The sequence below is a fragment of the Solea solea genome, chromosome 8 (genome assembly GCF_958295425.1).
Source record: "Solea solea chromosome 8, fSolSol10.1, whole genome shotgun sequence".
In the NCBI taxonomy this organism is placed as follows: Eukaryota; Metazoa; Chordata; class Actinopteri; order Pleuronectiformes; family Soleidae; genus Solea; species Solea solea.
Genome location: NC_081141.1, coordinates 4,185,709 through 4,202,193, shown reverse-complemented (window position 1 = coordinate 4,202,193; position 16,485 = coordinate 4,185,709). Strand labels below are relative to the sequence as shown.

The following is a 16,485-nucleotide window of genomic DNA, read 5'->3' as shown; positions in this document are numbered from 1 at the left end:
ATTGAAGAAACTAGTGATTAAGACCAGGGAAACGTTCAGTGTCGTTATAAATCAAGTGAGAAGCAGAAGCTAATTTTCCCGTAGACTTCCCATAAGACAGAGTTCCATTTTCATGTTCAGTCTATGAGTCAGACTCTTTCACTTTCAATTATTCACACGCTGGTAGGATAACGTGGGCAGGGGTTATACAGCACAACAAACTGAGACAATCACGCTGGTAACAGCTGTCTATATTAATAACTATTTCGAAAGAAATCTTTCAATTCCGTGATTGGTCAATACTTTTCATTGAATCCATGGCCAGAGACCTCTTTGCACGGCTCCATAACAACGGCTTATTGGCAAAAGTGTCATCATTTCTTATGTTCCGTTTCCTGTTTTATTTTGAAATGAGTACCATGGCCTCTCGTTTCGGTGTCTGCTTCCTGTAACGTTTCCCTGCCCCACCCTGATGTGTTTCACCTGTGTATCATTATCCCTCCACCTGCGTATTTAGCCTGACGTATATTATTCCTGTGTCTGTTTCCACTCCGTCTTGTCCGTCGACCGGTAAGTGTCTGTATTTAAGATCAGTTACGAGTAGCCTTTTGACCTTGCCAGTATTTTTGTATCTAATTTTTGTTGCCTTGTGCTTTTTGGAAATCTATTTTGTTCCAGACCAGTAAAAGGGTATTTTTCTGTTCCGACTGAGACTGTTGTTAAGTCGGGCTTTTGAGATTTTTCTATAGAAGCAGAAAAATGTGGGTTTTTTTGTCAATTACATCAAGTTAAATCTTTGGTTTAGTATTCCATGTTTCAGGATATAGTGTGGTTGTTTGTGTTCCTCTTGCCTCTGCTTGTGAAAATGGAAAATATTTGAGTGTGACACCAACTCAGTACACTGCTGAGTGTAATTTGCATTTTGAATGAATATTACCGTACTCCTCATTAATGTTTTGTTTTTTTCTAAATTAGCAGGATAATTAGGATTTAGAGAATGGGAGATTAAAATCAAAATAAACACTTACACCTACATTTGATTTCCCAACTTTTCCAAGCCATTTATTTAAGCTGCAGTGTGACGTTAGAAGTCTCTGTCGTCAGTTGCGATTGCTCTGAGATAATATGTACTGTGTTGTAATTACGTTTCAATACTAAACGTCACTAGTTAGTTCAGAATCAGCTGTTTATCACGGATGACGGATCATCTTACGTGATTTTCGTATTCCCGTAGCAGCCTTTGCGTTAAAAAAAACAACTATTCTCTGTGGGATGGCACAGAATAGGGTTTTTTTTTTCACTGCGGTGAGCTCAACGGTGATTAGACATATGTGGCAAAAATGTCACTTCCACGGAAGCTCAGCTTCTCTGGGAGTCAGTGGAGCAGTGGGCGGATGCTGGGCTTCTGCATGATGCTTCCAGGAAGTCTCTAAAAGGAGGAACTAGTTTTTGATTGACAGCGTTGCGGAAACATAAATGACAGCAGAGCCTTTTCTTCCTCAAACCTGTGTGGATTTTTTGAGGGAAGTCTGTAGACAAATGGCTGCTCGTGTGTTATTTGCCCGGTGATATAGAGCATTTTTATTCATACATATGCACCGTAAATAAAAACATTGTTATATTACACATAATTATCACATCTTCTTGTTCTAGTTGTTTGTTTGCAGAATTTATGCATGAATAAATGTATTAAGCTTCCCCTGTTACAGCTGACCCACTGATCTGCCTCTGTTATTATGTCATATTATGCATATGGAGTATTTCTTTGTGTTTACGGTCTATAGTTTGACCTGTTTGCAGCTGTCTCACTTTACTAGCACGGTGTTATACACCCGTTCCTGTCCTCACTCATTTTAAAAATGTGGGCGACCACAGACACAATGAACATTGTGACCAACTTCAGGGAGGAGATTCCAGGGGTTTGGGCGTCGAAGTGTCAGCTGCAACGTTTTGTCCTGAGACAAATGCAAAAAACTGTGGATGAAGACAAACCGAAGTACGCAACATCCATTTACAGGTCAACTAAGATCGCGATCTCATAATCCCTCACACTACAGGATAATTAGGCCAGATAATCTATACAAATCAGCCTACAATCGGAAAGGCACACGCGGTTGTCGGAAGGAAATCCGGCCAATTATCCTCTAGTGTGGTGGGCTTTAAAGAAGTTCATAATTTAAAGTACATGGATGGTAGGAAGATTCTAAATGTCAACAACCAGCTGCACTGGAAAACCTCTTCATACTAACAGGCTGAAAGAGTGCATATCAGCACCTGGCATATGGCTGCAGGCGTTCAATCAATCAATTATCCGCTGGCGTTTGTCTGCCGAGACAATAGCGTACTTTAACTGTGCAAAGAAACCTAATGACAGAGGGAGTGATGAGTTGATGGGTTTAAAAAGCTTAGCTCTGATCCTTATGATTTTCCTCTCCTTTCATTTCAGCCCTCTTTGGTACTTTCCCACACACACCTTTTCTATGTGATCACGATCAGTGGATTTGTCTCTCTCTCTCTCGCTCTGCCTCTGTCATAAAAGTGTGACAGGACGGACACCGAGCTGCGGCCGATTGTACAAGTAGCACGTATCAATGATTAACTTGCCACAGGCGTTCACGCGGCATTTTCATTTAATGGCGCTCAGAAATATTTTGACAGCAGCAGCTTTGCTCCAGAGGAAGAGCCTGTTTACAGGACATGAGCAGTGGCAGATTTTTAAATTGAAATGCTGTTTCCTCAGCAGAGATTAGGATGGTTTGTCTTAAGAAATAGCTGCTGTCATGGTTTTTAACCTAAAGCGTATCCACCGTGGATTCTAAAGAATCTAAGCACTCCCTGTAAAGTGTGATCACAGGATTTAGGGGGGAAAAAAATCATTATACCAGCCCATTTAGTAGAGGAAAAACACACACTGTGGTCTGATTTTTGCTTTTCCTTTAAACTGCCTTTGATCTCGTCACACTGGCCTAGCAGGATATGTCCAATCCTCCACATATTTTTATATTTAACCAGGAGGAAAACCACATTGAGATTAAAAATCTCCTTTTCAAGTGTGTGCAAGACTGTTACAGACAAACAAGGTTAAAGACAGTCAGCAGCTATACAAATACATCAAATAATCAACTGTGCAATTTTCAGGATTAAGCCCACAGAAGCATAAAACCCTTATAAATCAGCAAGAACATAACGGACAGATGTGTTTGCACTCCAAGTCGTGCAGCAGAAACAAGCCTTTAAATTTTAAATCTTTCATTCCAGGCATTCCCTTTTCTCCCAATTCAGCTCTGACCCTTGGGCCCGACAGCGAGAACAAAGCTGATAAGATCCAGAGCTCCTCTGATTGACAAAGGTCGACAAAGGTCAACAGGTAGGAGGAGGAGGAGGAGGAGACCAAGAATAGCTTTGGGAATTAACATTCGCCAGTGTTTTAGTCTACGTGGAGACAAAGAATTCCAACCAGCATGGCATATAACAGACAGTGATGAGTGAGGGGATCCTGATACACAGTGTCGAGGGCATGTACAGAAAACATCTCCATGGTCCAAGACCGACATAAAAGTGGCAGCAACCAATCTCTTTTTGGATTGAAAAGAAAAGCAGTATTTAATCCTGAAATAAAAAAAAAAAATTTCAGTTTCAACCTTTTTACCAGCTGATTGATATGAGAGCGATTTCATCAATTCAAATACCAAGATATCTGTACTCTATCTGTGAACCCTGAGAATTGACAATTAAGGGCAGGTTGTGTGGCTTGGCCTTGGCATTTAAAAAGAGCATGAACTTTAGTTGTGTCTGCATTTAACACCAGTTTTAAATGATAAAAGTTCTGCTGAAGAGTATTAACCCTTAGTGGTCATTTGCCGTGGGAATAATACACAACTCCTTATATGGACATGCTCGGGGTGTGCGCTTATAGGTCACTTATTCAGGCTTTTAAAAACATGGTTTTTTGCATCTTCTTATGTGTTGAGTCAAAGTTAGGATTCATTTTATATCGCATTTTTATTTGTGATATAAAGTAGCAATAATTGTAGTCACGAAATAGAGCGTTTTTTTCTTTTATTTTGGTTCATAAAAATGAGCCAAGTGAACTTTGAACTGTGAATTTCACAAATTCAGTCCCATTTTAAACATTTTGAGTACTTTTTACTCAAAAAAAGTACTCATAATGTTTATATAGTTGGTGAAAAATATTTTTTTTTTCCATCAGATTGCATGGGTTGTGCTGAAAAAAAGGATATTGGACACTCTTTATTGCACATTCTTATAGCCTCTGTGTATACTGTATGTTTACACATAGTAATGGGGGAAAAGCAGCCAAAATGCTCTGTGTTCTAAGGCTTAAAGGCCAGTTGTAATTGGTCAAGTGTCTGGGTTGGGATGGGTATGATAGGTGAATGCTGATATTCCATTAAATGACCAGAGTAGGCATCAGTTAGGTCATGCGTGCCTGCTGCAGATGGACGATGCCTGGCTGCACTCAGCAGCAGCAGCAGCAGCAGTTATCTCTCCCGGCATGAACTTTACACACTGACCTCACAGAATTCTTATCATATATAGAGGCCAGCAGGCTGCAGGTTAATGCACTGGCTGCGCGTGGAATTTGGCTCATCAATGACACATCAGTTGGCACAGAGGCTGTGAAAGCGGCAGCTAATCCTGCTGCCGTCTATGGGCAATTGCTATGGTGATTTTTCTCCCTCCAATTCCCTGCGGGAGCCGGTGAGTGCGATCACACCTACACCATGCATCTCTTTCTGAACTTAAGAAGAAAAGTTTGTTTTTTTTCCTCCGCTGTGTTTGCAGTTGACCTACATCTCATCCACAGATAGTTCACACAGTCAAACATGGCTCTATTTGATTTGTAAATTCCCATATCGCTCTCTGTCCCGCCACACTAAGCTCGTCCATTCCTCAAGCTGCTGGAGTCTATCTTTCCTAGACATCAGAGGGACAACAGAGAGGAACCACCATCTCTCTCACTGGTGCGAATAAATCATTCAGATTTGACTTGAATTATTAAACATACAAAATATTACTCTCAGCGACGTTAAGGACTGACTGGTGCCAAAAGAGATAATAACTTTTTTTGGGGGGAAGTGGTCACGAAAGTGCTTAAAGTACATGCTGGGATAAGAGCCAGTTCTATGAAACGTCTGTTTTATTCACTAATCATCGTTCAGGCTATGATGTCACTGGTTCAAGGCTGTGGAGTTTGCGGTGCTGACGATACCAATACTTGGTGATGAGAGGATGAGACTGAAGACATGAAAAATAATGCGGCAGACTGTGTAGGAGTTCTCTAACTCCAGAAGATGGCAGTGATGCAACATCATGGATGTTTAACTGTTAAAGGAGAAGAAGAAGATGGCGTCATTCCAGTAGAACTAGGAACCGTTGCTAAATCGAAAGGAGTTTGTTGCTATAGCAACTGTCCAGGCAATGGGTTGGACTTTCACATTTGAATACAATGTGGGGTTATTGCACTGATAAGTGCAATTTTATTCAAAAAAGTTGAGAGGTACTTCTTACCTCCATTTACAATACTTATGTTAAGCAGGGATGGGTGAAAAGTCGAGCGTTGGTTTTAATACTTGATTCTTATATGATCCCTGCTTTAATGTGATATAAGACGCTGATTTGCTTTGTGTTATATTTTCCACATTAGAAAAACCATCGTGACAAAATGCACTTTTCCATGGTGTGCATCCTAGAAATAAAGATTTTAATCTCAAGGGACTTCTTGGTTAAATAAAGGTTAAATTGAAAATATAATATTTTATATATTATATAATGTAATTTTACTCATATTTATTGCAACAGCAGAGCATACACTCAGCACACACCGTCCACTTTATTAGGCACACCTGCTATTTCTAGTCAAATCTATTAGTCAATCACATGGCAGCAACGGACAAGTATCTCAGAAACTGCTCATCTATCTGGAATTGTAACCATCTTCTTTAAGTTATCTGTGCAATAACCTATTTATGTGCAATAACTCAAATTACAACCATCTCTGGATTATCCATTTAATACTGTATACAGTGTATACAGTGTACATCTCTCCTGTGTATATATTGTACAAAAAACGGCAACAGTTACTTGCAATAGCATCTCAAATAACCACTCATTACAAGTGCGGAATGAAGAAGACTCTCTGAAACCACACCGTGTTGAAACCTGATGCAGATAGGCTACAGCAGCAGAAAAACCACAAAGGGTGCCATTTTAATTAAGAGACGTGTTAATTAAACCCCTGTCAGAGCCTGCAAATTAATGCTGGGGTTGATGGTCGGGGCTGAAACCGCAAGTAATACTGACACACGGCAGCAGAGGCAGCAAAGGCTTAATATCACAGCTTAAATAGACTGAATGGGCTCTACTGTATATGCACAGTAGCCATTTTGCTGTCTCTCAGCAGGAAAAACACAGGTATTACTGCACACGTCAGGAATGGATTGCAGTTTATCACAGTGTGACAGTGAATCAGCACGCACCCTGAAAGTGACCAAGCGAAAATGGAACTCTATTTGCGCCTGTGATTTACGACTGTGACCTGCCAAAATGGCTGCTGTGCAAAGGGCCCACGAGGAGGGCGCATGTGATCGGGGGGAGTGAGTGACTGGACCAGTGTAATATATGGAATTAGATTTGTGTCGTCAATATTTTAAGACGCAAATAAAATATCGATTCAATCATTCAAAAATAGTGTATTTTATTTTACATACACTTGTTCTTTGCACTCCCTGATTTGTTCTTTGCGCCGTCGTTTTTTGGTTTATGAATCCGACCATGGGCTGGGCTTAGGAAGCTCCCTGCTGATTGGCTACTGAGTTTTGGAGCGACAGCTCAGTTTTCCACGTCGACATCCGACAAAATAATTGTGAAAAACTTTTATAATCTGACAAACGTCAGATACTTACAACTATAAGTTCCAGACGGAAGTGTATGAAACAATAAAATGCAATATTTTTGAATGATTAAATCAATATTTTATTCGCTTCATCAAAAGTGTTGAGTAATAATCGCTTTGTTCACATATTTGCTCAGTGAACAAAGGCGATCAACTTTAAATAATCTGAAAGTCGACTAGATTGTGTGTTTTTTTTGTATTCTAGAAGTTAGGGTGAGATGAGGAGGAGGAGAGAAGACGAAGAAATTGTTGCTTACACTATAGCTCACAAGGTTACTTCATAACGTGCAGCTGTGGATTAACGGTAGAGAAGGTCATCCTCCAACTGGACGGTCAGGGTTTGATCCCATCCTTGTGTCGGCGTGTTTTCGGACTCTAACCCCAACGTGCTCCTGCTGGCTGTGAGTGGTTGCGACAACACAGAACAAGACAGAACTGTGGTGCAGAGAGCTTTGAGTGGTCCGAATATTTACCAGCAGTGGAGATTGTGTTACAGCACAACAGCCCCTCTGAGATACATATGTGTCAAGCCAGTCAAGTCCCTGCAGCATCATAAATGCTTTGGCCTCATCCACTGGGGACCAATCCTGTAAGGTTCAGCAATCTCCCCTAAAGGAGCTGCTCGAGTCAATCAGCATCTGTCTCCGCAGTCAAGCACCTCGTCTCCGGAGACTGTATTTCCTGTATAACTCTGCCCTGTCATTGGCAGCGCTTCCCAGCTTCGTTTGAGATCAGGAATGTCAGATGACAGTGAGGGAGCACTGATTACAGCTAAGTGTGTGTCTAATTGGCAATTCTCCTCTCATTGAACTATCTCTGCGATTCACATTGTGGACCCTGTGCCAAAGACACTCATGCACGGTTGAATTTAAATGTAAAACCTGTCAGATTTCACGGAGATCATTGAAAACAGTTAACAGAACTGTCTGTCTACGGGTCGCCCGGGGATGAAAATGATCCCCAACGTACATAACGTTATTTTAAAAAGACTCAGGTTTGGGTGCTAGAACGGTGTGGTGTCTGTGCATGCTTTAATTCACAGTTGCACCGTTCCAATCATTTACTCAACTGATTCAGATCATTCACAGGGGGAGCCGTTTTTGTTTTTTATGATTATACGAACAATTAGCACCTTGTGTTTCAGACATTTTTAACAGGTCACAGTAAAGAAGTCAACGTGTAACTGATGCTGCTTCACTGTCACACTGCTGTCACTCTTGATATTGTTTATTTTAGTCATTGAAAAGAAGCACTGTGCATATGTGCACCTTTTTGGCAAAAAGATGGAACATACTGTATTTTTGTTGTTGTCAATGATGTTACTAGTTCATATAAGAAATAATCGTAATAATCGTATCGATCGACAGCCCTAGTTTATTTCCACTCAGGTCTTGTCGATGTTCTTCTGTAGGAGGATGTCACAGAGCATATGGTGTCATCATACTGACCGCGGACACACTCACTGTCCATTTTCTGTTTTCCGTTAACCCTCTGACCATGGTGACCTCTGACCTGACCTCTATCTGCCTCTACACAACTAAACTGATTACTCAGAGATTAGGCAAGAACCCACAGATGAGTCTCAGGGTGTTTTGGAGATTCTCTTATTGCCCTTTGCTAAAAGTTGTGATTTTTTTTTGTCAAAGACGTTTCCTATAGACACGGCAGTAAAACCAGTTTAACACATGATCGTATGCACACATGTGCTCTCGTCGTGATGGCATCACAGTGGTTTGGGTTCCCAAACAACTGTCCTACTACACAAGCAGCCATGGCCCTGTCAGTGATACCACAGCTGAGTGGAGTGGTGCTCTATCACAGCATCAGACATCCATTTCCTCTCATAATGTCATTAGCCCCGCGCATGTAGAGACATGAAACATTTCTAATGCAACACACCGAGGTAATAACGCCTGATTGGCAAATGGGAGTCAATAATCAGATCATCAATACCACGATGTCCTCCTGTCCTCATTAAGGTGAATGAGGCGGAGCGGTTCCATTGTGGAACGATAATGGGAGCAGTGGATATCTGTGATGAGTCACAAGATGCAGCCCCTCGGCATTTCCATCAAGAACACAGACTCCCAAGAGCTGTCAGGGAGAGAGAGAGTGGCTCTTTACGTCCACACTGATTTGTAAGGATGAGTGCTCATGGCTTTACTCACACCACTGTGCATGTAGAAAGAAAGAAAAAAAAACACACTCTCTTTCATGCATAATACTGAGGAAATATCATGATGCCAAACTCCACGGGTGGTAAAGCTTGTATTTATGAATGGTTTAGAGAATGCAAAACATGATTTGTGGCATAAGCAAGCCGCACATGTAAGTGAATTCAGATTGATTTCCCTTTTGATTTAAATATAACAACGGTGTAATAATCAAAGGGCAACTCATGGCAGAAATACAGAACAATAAATGTATCAGTGTAAAAAAAAAAAGGGGAAACTAAAGGGATAGTTCAGGGGTTTTTTTTAAGTAGAGGGGTACCTCATGTACTTGTGTGAATATAGTCATGCAGCTGATGGCGTTTGGCACACTGTCTGGAGAGTGGAAGATATTATGCTTTGTTTGGTGTAAAGCAGTGAAAACATACTCTACAAGACTCCTGTGTGGGAAATTATATAAATATCTATTATAATATTTTCATTCAGGGGTTTATCAGACAGCCCCTTTTCTTGGGGGCTATATTTAATAATTTAACATGTTCCTACGCGCTAGAGCGCAGACATTGGGTGACGAAGTGGCACGTCAGCTGTATGGATTCTCCTACTGTTTGAAGTATTTCAAATTCACAATCAAACTCCGAATAATGTATAATAAGTGGCTGTTATCACTTTCTGGCAGATAATCACTTTTTGGCACGACACGCCAGTCTTCCTCTCCAAAGAGGCGGCGCGCGCTACTGTGTAACCACACTGACTCTGCTTCCTTATACACACCAACTTCACAGAAATCTGAACTAAGCCTTTATTGATCAGAGGAACGGCGTAAAAAAAAATGCCCAATCATTTCCTGCGTGTAGAACATGCACTTAGATTATCCATCGCCTTGAATTCCCCCTACACTCTGTGCTCTTCAGGGATTTGGATCCGTTTCTAAACGCTCGTGTGTTTGACGTCCGCGGTCCACTTTGGAAACTCACCTGTCCACGCTGATCACGCACAGGGTCATGATGGAAGCAGTGCAGCACATTACATCCATGCCGATGAAGATGTTGCAGAAAACCTCCCCAAAGAGCCACTTCCCCCCGGTGAGGTCCGTCACTATCACGAACGGCATCACAACTATGGCCACTGACAGGTCAGCCACGGCCAGTGACACCAGCAGGTAGTTCGAAGGCTGTCTCAGTTTCTTCACGACGCACACCGCGATCACCACCAGCGTGTTTCCCATCACGGTGACCGCGGTGATGATCGCCAGCATCACCCCGATGATGATCTTCTCTGGACGCCCGAAAACCTGCAGCTGCTCCCCGCACGACTCGTTCCACGTGGCCGTGGGACTAGCGGTGACGAGGACGTTGTAGAGAAGCTCCAGGGTGTCATTGATAACTTCGGAAATATCCTCTTTCTTGTTCAAGGCGAACTCAATTCCCGAAGTGTTAAACATCACGACAGCGTTATCCCGGCGGGGATGCAAGGGACGCCGCGCCAGTGCGCTCCAATTACGCGCATATTTGGATATGTGTGACCTGCTCTCGGCTCCTGCCCAGTGGTTTTAGACCGAGTCCGTTATAACTGCACCTCATCAGAGCTGCCAACGATTCACGAGGGTTTTTCTTTTTAAAAAAAAAACTGCACTTCGTTTAAAAAGAATAATCCGTCTGTTGAAGCTCTATAATGATGCGCGACAGGAAAAGAAAAGTCCTCCTCCAGAAACTCAATCCAAGCCAAGAAGTAACACAATCTGAACCTAGTTGCGCCAGATGTGCGTGTTTCTCACGACACTTCCTCCACAAAAATGGTCCATTTGGGAAGCTGCGCTGCGCAAGCCGCACCTATCCATGTGACGCGTCACTCAAGACGCACAAACAAACAGCTGAACTCATGCGGGGCTAAAGACAGGAAACAAACACGATGTCTCTTTATGTGCGACATACAAAAACACTGTCTCCTGTGGCGGACACGGTTGACTTGTGTTGTGTGGTGTCTTTGTCCTCTTTGTCCTCTCGCTTCAGACTGGAAGACATCAGAGAGCTGGTGTCATCTCAGCTTATCACTGACACTCAGCTTGGTTCCTGTGTGACTGTCTTTACGCGCTCCAATGATACACTGTCGCTGCTTAGTGTCAGAATTGCTCCATTAACTGAACACTTTTGGGGAATTTACATACATTTTAAAGGACCAGTGGTCAATGTGAATATTGTTTCTTTGTGATTGTTTTTAATATTGACCCCTCTTCTTTTAGGTCCAGTGTGTAAAATGTAGGTGAAAGATAAAAAAATTACAATTATTATTTGTTATCTTAAAATATATATATATATATATAAAAAATTAATAAAAAAACATAAAAATATATATAAAAATAATAAAAAATATATGAATATAAAAAAAATATATATAAAAAATTATAATTATCACCTGAGATTATGATCTGCCCATAGTGATTCATTTCATTTATGTTGTGTAATAGTTGCCAAAATGCTGATCTCTCCTTTAGATTTCATTTCAGTGAGACTCTTCCTGGTTAACTTCACGTAATCTCACCGGTTCTTTTCACACATGACTGCAGGAGCTCCAATCCACAGATAGACATCAAATAATCTGACAACACAATTACTGTCAGAGCTGAAAGAGCACTGTCAGGTTTTGTGCCAACGTCCATCAAACCGATCGACAGCCTACACCTTTGTCGCTTTTTCTCGGGATATTTTATTGCTCTATTTGTGCACTGGTATTTTGCAAGTCATGTGCGGTGATATGTGGTTTATGAGGATGTGATGTATATGACTTGGATTGGACCATGGTTGCATTTCCCCCTCAAAATAAAGCCCCGATGACAACCCAAAAGAAAAAATCCAGCACCATTGAAGATGCTTGGAGACAGCAAGGACACATTGGAATGCTTCCCTAAGATTCTGGCTCCTTGCATCAGTGTCCAGGCTGCAGCAGCTGTGGTGCTTTTGTCCCCTCGGGCTCAGTGCTGTCTCCCATACACACTGTCCCTCTGGTTTGTCAGAGCTGCCCCCTCCTCCCACACGCTGGCCACCGCTGCCTTGGCCTTTAACTGACTATTACCTACGGTTCGGTCTGACAGACAGGTTGGTAATGATTGTCACTTCAGATTAATGCCAGTGACCACACCGGCACTTTCTGCAAGACTTCCTGCTGTCAGGAACATTTGGTCCATTTATTCTAAGGATATTATAGATGCATGGATGTCATGTCAGAGAGCATGGTCAGGTTTCCAAGGTGGAAGCAAATGCAAAACAACCTGCCAGTTTGTGTGTGTGTGTGTGTGTGTCTCTCTCTCAGGCATTCTGAAGGTCTTGTAATGAGAGGCTGGAAATGTATGGATGACTTCTGCTTTTGGCTGAAATAGGGGCTGTTTTTGAGCATCTTAGATCTGTCGCAGAACACTTAATGGAGCTTATTTGTCCACGTGGAAGCAGCCAGGCGTTCACATATCATGAGACAATCGATTTCCAAGCACAGACGTGTGTGAGTGGCCTCGGGCCGGCCGCGTAAGCCTGCTCATTAATTTATCCATGCATTAAGGTGTGAAGTGTGCCTGGCGCTGCTGTGCATCAAATATATATGGTGCTATTTGTGGCGCGATACTAACTTAGATGACACCGTGCTACCAAACTGAGAGAGCTTTTCTCGCCGCTCCTCTTCAACGGTGGTTGTGTGGTGTGACAGGAGAGAGAGTTTAATCAATTCCGCCTCAAAATGCAAAGCTAGCTTTGATCCCCTTGCTGCCAAAATCCTCTGTGGCCTGTTTAGATGTGATGTTACTAAGACTCTGTCCAACAAACAAGTCCCACGTGAGCACATGTGACTTCTTTTTTTGGTTCACAAGCCCTGCAGGGCTTATAATTGCTTCATTAAACCTTAATTAAACATGTGCTTTTATGGGAAAGACACACACTTCCATCAGATTTCACACTATGACCTGTACTCACAAACCAAAATGTCTTTTCCTGCCAAAAGCAGCTCCACGAGTCTCACCCTGACATGCTGCAATCGACGTGACAGGTGTAGCTAGTGATTCTGTCGACGTGGAGTGTGACTGTGCCTTTGACATGGACTGGCATAATGCCATCCGTCAGTCAGATGTTTGCTCTTCGAATTTAGATCCGAGCTGACAGCAGACAGGTGGAGAGAGTCCAGGATTTGTGAACGTGACCTTAATACAGTGACACACTCCCGCGTGCAATAAACTGGTCATTTCATCATCATGACCACAGAATGGAGGCAGGTGTGTGGTTCGCCGGGCCACACAAGTGACCGGCGAACAACCGCACAGAGGGAAAAGGGACGAGCGTAATCGCTCACAGCTGTTTTCTTTCAAGTATCGGCCTAATGGGTTTGATCCAGATCATTACAAAACAAGTTATTTGGCTTCTCGTGATGCACACACAGACAACACATCATCTCAGCGGCTGAAACACTGTAGGAAAAACTCAATAAGATGGTGTGTGGTTTGGTATTATCCCTTAGAACACAGAGCAGTACGGTATACACAGAGGCTATAAGAATGTGCAATATAGAGCGTGTTTTGTGACTTCTGCACAATTATTGCTACTTTACATCATGACTAAAACAAAATATATAAAAAACTTAACAACACAACTTAAAATGAATATGTGACCTATAAACACACCCCCCCAGGAAGTCCATATAAGGAGAAACTCCATGACATGAATAAATAAAATGCCATGACAGAAAGAAATAGTGTACATCTCTATGAATGGAGGGAGTTGAAGTAGCATTTGTCCAACAACAAACGCCTTTTAGCTTTGGAATCGATAAATGTTTCTCTTCTCTTCAATAACACATTAACGGCGTGACGGAAAGACAATAGTGATAATCACTACTTCAAGTTGTGTTCGCGTGTGTCACTGACAGGCGTCATTAGTCTCAAGGTGCGACGCTGACTCACGTCCACACAATAACACCACTTTCTTAAACCTGACAGAGCCATTACCAGTGTCGTCAGTATAGCACTGGTACCCTTTCCTGCTGAAACATGTCAAAATGTCAGCAGTGAAAAAGGGCTTTATTGATTCAGATTAAGTCGTTTGACACGGGGTTAACACAATCCTGTTACCTCTCACCCCTCCCCCCCGTTAAAAACCCAGATAAATGAATCAATCCAACGTTGTCAAGGAAGTGTCATGAAATCAAGCTCAGCGCTGGTTTGATTGCAACACGACTGTTGCTCCCCAGTATTTAATATTTGCAGTGAGGGCGATTGATGTCAGCTGATACATGCTCTCCATATCAGAGTATGCATTGTTGTAATGTACAGATTTTAATTAGATATAATTAAACTGTGGGTCGACTGCAAATAAAACAAGCTACAGGCTCAGGTCCCTGACACAAAACTTTCATCATAGTGTGTCTATATCGACAGAAATTGTCATCATTGTAACATGATACAGTTAATGCAACAGGTCAGTAGAGGGCATCATATCACCCAATTTACAAACCTCATCTTTATTCTCTGTCACTTTTTGATGTCCTTGTGATGTTCAGGGGTCTCCAACCTTTTTTCTTCATCTTTTTCTTTTTACATTCATTCTCATCGCTCATTTCAACCCAAACAAACTGAAAGAGCTCGTTTTTGCCCGAACATTTACAAAATGTTGACGTCCACAACTCACATTTTTGCAATAAACATAACGAAAAATAGTATCTAATTCAGCTCCAGGTTTATTTTGTATTTCTGTATGCATTTCTTTCTAGTTTATCTCACACACTATTGAATTAAAGTATGAATTGTTACTCGCTTTTCATTTGACATTTTCACAAGAGTATCCACATGCACAGCTGTATGTAATATGATGTATACTGGGTATTTCCATTTTCCACTGCATGGTGTCCACTGAAGAGTCATTTAAATGTCCATCTGACAGTCTCTGAACTTTGATTTGACACACACACATCGCACTGACAGCTTGTTGACACTAATTGGCACATAATAATTTAGTGCTAGAAGGGGCGGCACTTCTCTTAGTTTGATTAAATAAAATGTAAGCGGGATAACTTAAGTATTTATTGTAGGTGTTCTGGTATCTTCCCTTAAAAATAAATTTAAAAAATGAAACTGGGGGGTTTCTCTTGCCTTTCCTCCCACATTTCAAAAACATGCAATATGGGGATTATTATTAAATTGGAAACTGGGTGGTTGTTTGTCTCTGTGTGTGTCCCTGTGATGGACTGGCCAACTGTCCAGGGTGTGACCCCTTCTATCGCCCTAAGTCAGCTGGAGGATAAAGGAAAATTGACGGATAGATGGAAACTGGGGGTTGGTTACTTTGTGGAACAATGACGGAATTATCCGTGCAAAGTCATCCCTTCAGCACCTGTGGGACCATTTGTGATTATTTCAAAAGAGTCTAAGTCTAATTGCCAATATGCCTGACTGGTGACCTGAAAATCTAAGCTCTGTGGTCTTTTGGACTCCACTGACGTTCCTCTATTTTATTTTAACAAAAACCACTAAGTTCTGTGATTACTTCAATCCATCAAACTAAGTAGTGACGGTTGTTATATGATTTTCTTTTTACCAAACTAAATGTTGAAGTGGGGGTTTTTATTTTTTAGTAATTGCTCAATCTCACAGTAACTTATTTGGCATAGTCGTGTTTTTAAAATATTAGCACAGTTCAGGATTTAATATGTTTATGCCAGAATCACAACGCTTATTTATTGTTGGAATATTCAGTCATATTTTGAACGAATACTTCATTCCTTTTGTTTGTATTGACGTGAGGAATCGTCTCATATTTATATATTCTTTTGTATTTTATTATCCTAAAATGTACACGGCCTATATATTTTCAAATCTCCTATTTTTCTGTATTTCCATAACTAACAGTCAGCGTGAAATTATACACACAGGAAAAACCCTGTAGGAAGAACCCTGTAAGAAACAGAAACTCCGTATAATGAGCATGCAGGTATGTAGCCTACTGTATATTCACAACATGCCATGTGAGTTACAATGTTATTATAGTTAAGGTAAAACTAAACTAAATAACGAAAAAAAAAACATTTTATTTTCGTTAACTGAAATTAAAGTAAAAACCTATATTAATATCATACAAAATCCTTTTGGGTTCCTATGAAGTCAAACTATTAATAAAACTAATAAAAACTAAATCCAAAATCAATTAAGACTAATTAGAAATAAAAAGTCAAAAGTAACCTATAGGATAAGAAGACAGAGAAGTAATATAAGGAAAATAAATAGAAAAGACTTATAGAAAGCCATTATTTACAAGCTATGAAGCAAAGCTGCTATTCCAGTTTGAAAGTACAAAGTCCCTGTCTGAATTATCCAGGCGTTCACGTGGCATCTGCTTCTGTCATGAAATATAACACAGTCACCACTAGAGGGCAACAAATCTATTTCCC

The 16,485-nt window shown here is 41.2% G+C and overlaps 1 protein-coding gene across 1 annotated transcript in view; it reads right to left on the bottom strand.

Annotated features, from left to right (window-relative positions):
• htr7c (5-hydroxytryptamine (serotonin) receptor 7c) overlaps window positions 1-11,089 on the bottom strand; it is a 28,307-nt gene extending 17,218 nt beyond the window's left edge. The window contains exon 1 of the mRNA XM_058636545.1: window positions 10,044-11,089. Coding sequence (XP_058492528.1) covers window positions 10,044-10,510 — 467 coding nt within the window. The 5' untranslated portion in view covers window positions 10,511-11,089. The remainder of the gene's footprint in view (window positions 1-10,043) is intronic.
• Window positions 11,090-16,485: the final 5,396 nt, after the last annotated feature.